Genomic DNA, 7,988 nt, shown 5'->3' with positions numbered 1-7,988 from the left:
GCAGGCGTGGCAGGAGATTGCTCGGGAAGAGAGCTTCGCGGTTGTTTCCGATCGTGCCGGGCGTGGCGGAGCCCGCACCTACCCATTTTTCTATCCTTATGTGTTCTTATCGTGTGCTCTGAGACTCTGCCCGCGAGACGACTTGGGTGAACTGTTGTGCAAAGCCTGTCTGTGTTGAAGCTTCGATCTGGGGCGCACAACAGAATGCAGGCACGGGGTTGGCGACGGCGGGAGCCCCGCGCGATCTCCAGAAGATCACTGGCTTCAACTTCAGTGTACAGCTCAGCTCTTCTATCGGAGTTGAGCAACTGCTACGGCTGTTTCAGTAGAAACCGTAATCTCTTTAGCTAGCAGAATAACTGATTCTCCCCCGGTCACTTGCCTGCACACGGCGTCTTTCTTTCCCGCGCAGAAAGATCCCGTCTACTCGGCAGCAGTGTGCACTCTCCGCCGGCCTAACAAGTTCACCGCCTTCCCAGTGCCGTACCGTCTCTTGGCGCACCAGGTCCCACAACCACTACAAGCTGCAGGGCTCTTGGGGCTATAGGCATTACTCTTGGCTGCCTATCACCGCGTTACTGTAGCAGCTCACCGACAGACTATTACCCGAGTGAGCACTCTAGCTCTTGGCGGCATATCAGTGTTCTCCCATTACATTATAGGCACCGTCTAAATTTATCAGTGCACATCGTTGATTTGCCTTCGGACGAGCGGTCAAATGGAAAAGCGAAATAGAGACTGATCTCCGAAACCGTGAAACCTGGTCCCTGTATGCTAACACTGCGTGAGATCGAGAAAGCCTCTGTACGAGTACCAGCGCGACTGCCGTAGGGGATGTAGACGGCGTGCTCAGAAATACATCCATGACGGATAGGTACAGCACCCGTATCATACGAGGTCTAAAAAAGGTCGTCTCTCTCTCGTTCGCCTACCAAGCCCAACAGGCGTCGAGCTAAAGCTACAGTCGTTGCTCCCGTACCTCACACTCGCGACCTTCATAAGTTTTCGGTCACCCTCTCCTCCCCTTCGGTAGGCGGCAGGCGTGGCTTCCGGCACTCACTGTGTTAGGAACAGTGGAGGGGCTTCTTCCCTATCCCCTCGGCAAACATACACCGACAAATGATGCATGCGTTGGAAGCAGACTCTCCAACTTTCTGCGCATGCGTACAACGATGTCGTCTGGTTCTTTTTTGTGCTGCGACGTGTTTTGCGAACCTGTTACCTGTTGAGGTTCAGCACCCACGGTATTCTTCGGATACGTTCTGTGTGAAGTTTTATTGAGTTGTGATTTTCCGTAGACGCCTTCGCGGAGTGTACGGTCACAGAACGCCTGCTGGGAAGGGCCACCAGTTGCGCCTCCCAGCTCGGAATTCGTTGGGCAGCATCGCTGTTTTTGAATCCGTCCTGTGCAATTCCAGAATTCGAGACCCAATGTTGCCCGCTCGTTTTCTTAGTCGCCTTCCCCCGTGTATGCCTTGGGTGGCGCACGGCGGCGGCCAGCCTCGCTTGCTTAATCAGCGGAACATCGCCACGGTTCCATATCACTCCCAGTTGCCTTCGCCTCCGCCTCGAGAGTTCAACCCTGACGGCACTCCAAAAGTTTACCGGTTGAATCAGCTTACGTATGACCACAAATATGACTGGGAACGCTGGACTTTTCATCCTGTTGGCGTCTTCCACTCCGTTTACCGAGGGAGCTTCGCCAAAGATACGCGACCCATCCAGTAAGCTTGATGCAAACAAGAACACCAGGTCTTTCATAGTGACACAGTCTCAGTTAACTTGGGCCTCGTGCTCTTTCCTCCGTCGACTTCATTTCATACCCCTGCAGACCCGGAGTTCAGGCAGAACTTCCGGGGCCTGTTCGCTTTGTATGAGTTCAAAGCACGCCGGCGGGCTTTTGTCGTCACTCCACTGGCGGCCGACAAGAAAGTGCGAGTTTTCTGTACCTCCGCCATTGGAACGAGAGGCAGGCGCGTGCTGCGGAACACTTTAGACAGCCTAACGGGTTCCTCTTTTGAGTATCGCTACCCCCTGAACAACAGGAAAATCTGTCATTCTCATTCAGCTTGCTGGTGTTTTTCTCCTTCGGTCACCGCGACACTCAAGAAGAGCCTGTAAATATGTCGGACACTACTCTACTTTTACGCTATTATATGACTGGATGCTATTACTGCACCGCGTTCATTCTCTCACGTGCCCGTAATCCATAAAAGCGTCTTCTCAAAGGGACGCTGCCACCACTTGAATCGTCACGGCGGTTGTCTGTACCGCCGGTTTCTTAGTTCACACCAGAAGATAGTATAGTTTCCGGGCTGTAAGACGGAGAGGAGTTTAGGTGTCCTGTTGCGTGCTGCGTGCCTCGCTGAAATGCTGAAGACGGGGCTGACGAGCTAGTTACTCCCGACACCGACAGTGTCACATCCCGCTTCCGTCGTACCAAAGTTTTACCAGGGATGTGTAACCGCTCGCATGCTGCCGATTCAGTCACAGTCCACATCCATCTGCCGAGCAGGAGAAGTGCACCGTTCCCGCAACTGCACGCTGTTGCCTTCATAACAGGAAGTGTGTCTGGCCGTATCCTGCACCAAGCGAGAAAGCTCCAGAGAAGTGGCTGACAGCAAACACATAACTACGCAGCACTGCTGCGTAGTCTCGCCAAGTCAAGGCGGAAGGGAGATGCGAGACCGGGTCAAGGCAGTGTACGCAGATGAAGTTTTGCAAGTGACGTCCACAGTGTCTCTTATATAGAGCACTCGTTCGTGCCTTCAGGCCAACGGTCACTTGAGAGCAGCTTGGAAGCAGACACCACAGTGGTAAGAGGACAGGGGTGATAGGAAATAGCAAGTACTATTCCTCCGACTCAAGTTCTTGTCTTAGTGATTCTTGAGACCTGAACGGAGATGTAATCCTAGTGTGCGACCTCACAATGAAGCTGTGGATGGACCGAGCTTTGTCTGCTTCATCATTCTCGTTAGGCTGGCTTTTGTGTCTTTGTCCTCAGCGCTTGGCTCTTACAATACCACACCGCCGTTGTCGCCGTGCCCGCCCTGTTATTTATTACCTTCCTGTCCTTTGCCCTAGCAAGCGTGAGCATGTATGGTGAGTCCGCAAACTTGACAGTACAGAAATTATATACATATTTGTTCGGACTCATATCAGTACATCGTTTTGAGCACCAGGGCTATCGATTCCTGGCATATACGTTTCTACAACTTGCACAAGCCCGTCTGGAGGAATTGAGTAGTACGGGGAGAGTCTCTCAGAGTAGGCTCCCGCCTACGCTTCGTGCATGCAGATATACATGTGAAGACCATATATACTCCGAGTTCGCCAAACACTATACATGAACAGGCAGAAGAATGCCTAGAGATCACTTTTGTTCCCGTTGTTGTTGTCGCATTCGGTTTGCCGTGTGCGAACGCCGTAAATAAAGCCGTGTGTCCCTCCAGGTGTGATGAGGTGCGGTTATGAACGTTGGCGCTCTGCGGTTTCACCGTCACACTGCCATACCCTGGAGAAAGAGTCGTAGAATGCCAGGCTTGGGGTTGGGTGGGGGTTTGGAGTAGACGCTGTGCACCCTGTTTTCTGCAGTATAGCTTCACGTGTACCTTCCACTAGCACCACGTTTTGCGAGCGGAATCTGGTTATTTTGGTACCGATGGCAACCCCCGCCGACCCTGTGGCGACTTTCCTCTCGTGACGCCTTCCAGGGAAGTTTGGCTTCATTCACTAGGTCAGGCGTACACATATACACAGATGCAATGTCGACGCTGTTGAAGGTCATTGAGATTCGTGCTGTCTGTTGCGGGCCTCCTCTGTGCCCTCTGTGTCCCGGCAATGTCTGTGTAGTGTCCCGGCTTTCCCCGAACTTGATACCCCGTAGCTTTTCACCGCGTTATCCTTGGAACCGCGGAACACTGCATGTGCACAATCTTCAGAAATAGCATATATGGATCTGGGGCCTGGTCTTTCCTATGTATATTGTGGGGTATCGATAACAGGTATTCGACCTAAGAGATACACCATTGAATGGATGATGGCTAACAAAGAGCGTGACCGCGCTGAGAACTCCAACCCTTGCACTCGTTATCTTGATCGTAGGCGAAAGGTGAGTACAGGCCTTGTATCTGGGGCTGTGTCAGGTTCAGAAAATGTGGACTTGCGAATCGTAGTCAGGTCATGCACCTTTCGCTGGCTCTGTTCAATTCCCTTACAGATGCTGTGGAACTACTAAAATAGTTCTACAGCATCTACCAGTCTTGCACTCTGGTCGACCTGTACCCGAGCTGACCATCAGCCGTGTCACTGATTTCGAGACGGAGCGAAGGCTGGTCTCCTTTGTATCGATCGATGTAGCCTGCTATATCAAACAATAGCGCGGAACGCTGGAGCTGACTTGCACGCGGCTCAAAAACAGTGCATAGTGTGTAGTGCCTTAGTTCATGTCCGGGACGACTGGTTAGTTTCTGTGTGTGTGCGGAATCTAGGAACGCGGTCCGAACTGGATTGTTGAGGACTACTTGCCAAGCCACCCATTCTTCATGAACATGGGCCCCTTCCACCATGACACAGAGTTGATCAGGCATAGAGAGAGCAAGGAACAGGAGGAGTAGAAGCCATCCGTTCTGACGCAGTATCTGATTAGTGGTCCTGCATTCACATTCATGATTTTCACAGCTTCTGTAGGGACGATAGACAAATTCGTGACCCGCCCCACTGCGCGCGAATCCGTCTAAGTCGTCTGGCACGACGCGATAAAGTGACATGTGCTGGCATCGTCGTCAGGTGCTGTCCTCATTGTTAGATGATCACTGTTTTCTCGGTCGGTAGTGAGTGCACGAACGAGTTTGTACGAAAAGAAACTACTACGGTAAGAGACATGGAGAGCCTTGATTTTGCAGCGGTGGCCGAGGAGGCCGATTCTCTTACGTGAACCCCCTGCTCTTCGGAGAGAGCATATGGAAAATAGACACCTACACAGCCTCAACAGCGACGAGGATAAGGATCCTGTAGACGTCCTTGTTGAGCCACAGTTGGTCCGGGTCAGGCGTAGAAATCTATCCGGACTTGTCCGACAGTAGATTGTGTACTTCGCAGTATCGCTGTCTCAACTAGTACGCATAACCTTCATGGAGGGGTCACACGAGGCGGCCAAACAGGAGAAGAGAATCGTGAAGGTTCGGCAAATTCGGCGCCATTCTTCGCGAAACGAACTTGTTCGTTTCCTGACCGGACCCCAGGTGCACATTCCTTAGCCGCTCGTTGTTCTAAACAGGGGAAGGGCTGAGGGACAGCAACTTCTCGTTGGCACTTTGCTATTACCACCTTCTTCACAGTTTGGCACACTGTTTGCCACTCAGTGGTTGGGCAAGGCGAGGCGCTAGAATGTGCGGTCTGCGGACAAATCGTTGTGGCAAGACACAGTCGTACTTTCATTTTCAACGTAGGTGAATCACTCGAGAATGTCGACAGCAGTTCACGCGTCACGAAACAACGGTACCTGGAAACGCCGCCCCGTGCCCGCGTCCAAGGCAGCACAGCTGCTGACCAAACCTTTCGTTGCTTGAGTTGTATACCCGTCCAAAACAAACGAAGTGGAGTGACCGCGCATTGCTGTTGGCTGCATTGGCTGGCACGGGAGTCCGTTCTGGGTGAATATTGCTTCCATTCTACGGCAGACAGGGTACGTGCCACCGGGGCAGCAAGCCGTTGTCCAAACATCCAAGAAAGCCTGGAAACTGCGATGGCCTGTAACTGCGTTGACCAACCCCGCAGACCAAGATTTTACCCAGCTGTCCAGCTTTCTGGCACTACCGTAAGGCCAGGGCATACCTTTGAGCCCCTATGGAGCTTACGCCGCCATTGTGAAGCGAAACACGCTCGAGTGTTTGTTTATGGAAAGCTCGAGATAGCAGAAGCCTTTCGCCTTCGCTCTCGCGGGCGGTAACTCACCTTGTAGGGGTGTTCGCTCGCCGTCGCGCCGGAGTACGCCATGCCATGAGACGGGGCATTGAGCTGCAGCTCCGATTCATCCTCGCTTATTGGCGGGTCCTCGACTGAGTTCCCTACTGGTTTGAAAGTCGGGTCTCGTAAGCGGTCTACCCGCACGGTATCTCTGAAGCGAAGCTCCCTCCTTGGAGACGCTCCTGTCTTGCACGGTGTGAGTCTGGTGGACGGGACAACTTTTGTACACTTCTTCGTGTGACGGCGGGGCTCCGTGTGGCATTCTCGCTTTTGAACCATCCGGGTACACGGATAAGGCTTCTGGTAAGGACCCTGCAGAGACGTGTCGGACTCCGAGGCGACAGTGTGAACAAATCCAAGGAGTCATACTTGTGACCAGAGTCTGGGATATATGTCCTCGAGAAAAACTAAGGCCGCGTCGAAGTTGCACTGTTCTGCCTGGCACAGATTACTGTGGTAGATCATGCCGAAAGGCGTGAATTCTTGACATGTAGCAAGTGCCCAACGTGGCTAGCCTAACAGAGTCGTGGTGGGCTGCACTCGCTATTGTGTTGCAGGAGGCTCATTTCTCACTCGCTCGCATTGGTTCTGCTGTTTGAAGGGGAGGTACCTGCACTGCGGCACCGTGTACGGAGGACAGTCGGTACCGTGACAGACACCTGGAGGAGGCTTCGGCCAGTCGGAAAGACGTGGCTTTTGGGGGAATGGTCCGCCGGAGACCGAAAATGGAGTTGTCCTGGGTACGCAGGAAGAAAAGAACGGAAGCTGCAGGGATTGCCAACAAGACGAAGCCCTGTGCTTTTCAGAAAGTTTTGGGTAGCATCCTAGCTGAGCTAGGGCCAGGTGTGGCGGAAAGAAAGTGGAGCGCAGACCATAAGAACATTTCCAACGTGTCCGGGCAATACACCGGTCCCCACACAATGATACATACACGAAGGACGATGCGATCAAATGAGCGACTGAGTGGTCCCCAGTCAGGTCGCTGCTCCTGTGTGCAGTTCAATCCGATAAGGCCATGACTTACCTGGTGCTACAGCGAGTGCGGTACGAAAAGTATCTGTTCGGGGAGAGTGCGAGACAACCTTACTTGTGAATGAATAATGCTCGTGAGGCGGCCGAAGCCTCTCCGCCGTCAGGTTGTTCTTGATTTGCGATGTCTCCCAAGAGCTCCTGCACTGCTGGGGTCTCCCGAAGCGGAAATGCGTCCGTTTCTTCTGAGGTCTCTCCAACGGGGTACACGTGTACGAAGTCGCATACCTTTTTCATGACGAAGTGTGGACAATCGTATCTCTCTTTGGGTACGGTCCTGTAGCACGTATCCGGTACGGCCTCTTCGTAGTCCCTGCACACTTCCTCTTCTGTGTCGATGGAGCAATCATCTTCTCGCTCCAGTAGCACCGCCTGAGGGCACCTTCGCATTAGATTACCTGGTGAATGATAACCAGCTACATGGACTAAGCACGTCAAGCAAACGACCAATCAAGTACACGAGGGAGCATGTTCGGTGACGTATGCACTGCCGTTGCTGAGGCACCATAATGTCTGGGATGCCCTTTTCTTTTAGGCTTCCTTAGTCTCCCGTCCTGAGGAAAGTGGAGCTGGATCCTCGGTCGCTGGCTAGGCTGTCACGGCAAAAGTGAGGATGGACCGAACTCAGCCTAAGAAAGGAACGGGAGCTTCTACAAGCCCTCGTCGGTCCACCATGCGAAACTCAGCACGAGAGCAAAGCGCTGGCGGAGCAAAACGCTTCATCTCTCCAGGTTTACGCGCACATGTGAGGACGAGATCCTATAAAGATGGGTAAGTGGACTGCTCAAAGGCACGTACCTCTTCGCACATTTGCTGAGATGAAGATCGGATAAGTTCAGGACCAGCGGCAGCGCGATTTCCTCGAAGACCCGGGGCCGCTTTCTCTGTGGTGCCAAAGAGTGTCTGCTGAGTTTTCTTAGCATCTGGCTTGGCGTCCTTGTCGGAAAAATAGAGTCTTTGGTATGGGTACGCATCTTTTTTCCGAAGGTAGC

At 52.8% G+C, this 7,988-nt stretch overlaps 2 protein-coding genes across 2 annotated transcripts; one reads left to right on the top strand and one right to left on the bottom strand.

Annotated features, from left to right (window-relative positions):
* Window positions 1-1,174: 1,174 nt before the first annotated feature.
* Window positions 1,175-4,897, top strand: CSUI_000060 (cg8 family protein). The gene is made up of 4 exons (XM_068060294.1): window positions 1,175-1,724; window positions 3,005-3,102; window positions 3,942-4,111; window positions 4,491-4,897. Exons 1-4 carry the CDS (start codon window positions 1,432-1,434, stop codon window positions 4,614-4,616), a joined length of 687 nt encoding a protein of 228 aa, XP_067927742.1. The 5' UTR covers window positions 1,175-1,431; the 3' UTR covers window positions 4,617-4,897.
* Window positions 4,898-5,130: 233 nt separating this feature from the next.
* Window positions 5,131-6,703, bottom strand: CSUI_000059 (uncharacterized protein; the record flags this gene model as incomplete). Its single annotated transcript, XM_068060293.1, has 3 exons — window positions 6,541-6,703; window positions 5,956-6,279; window positions 5,131-5,397 (listed from the first exon to the last, which is right to left on the bottom strand). The coding sequence occupies exons 2-3, from the start codon at window positions 6,244-6,246 to the stop codon at window positions 5,131-5,133; spliced, it is 558 nt and encodes a 185-aa protein (XP_067927741.1). The 5' UTR covers window positions 6,247-6,279; window positions 6,541-6,703.
* Between the last annotated feature and the right edge of the window lie 1,285 nt (window positions 6,704-7,988).

This window comes from Cystoisospora suis, assembly GCF_002600585.1.
Source record: "Cystoisospora suis strain Wien I chromosome Unknown contig_23, whole genome shotgun sequence".
Classification (NCBI taxonomy): Eukaryota; Apicomplexa; class Conoidasida; order Eucoccidiorida; family Sarcocystidae; genus Cystoisospora; species Cystoisospora suis.
This window is presented reverse-complemented; position numbering and strand designations above follow the sequence as displayed.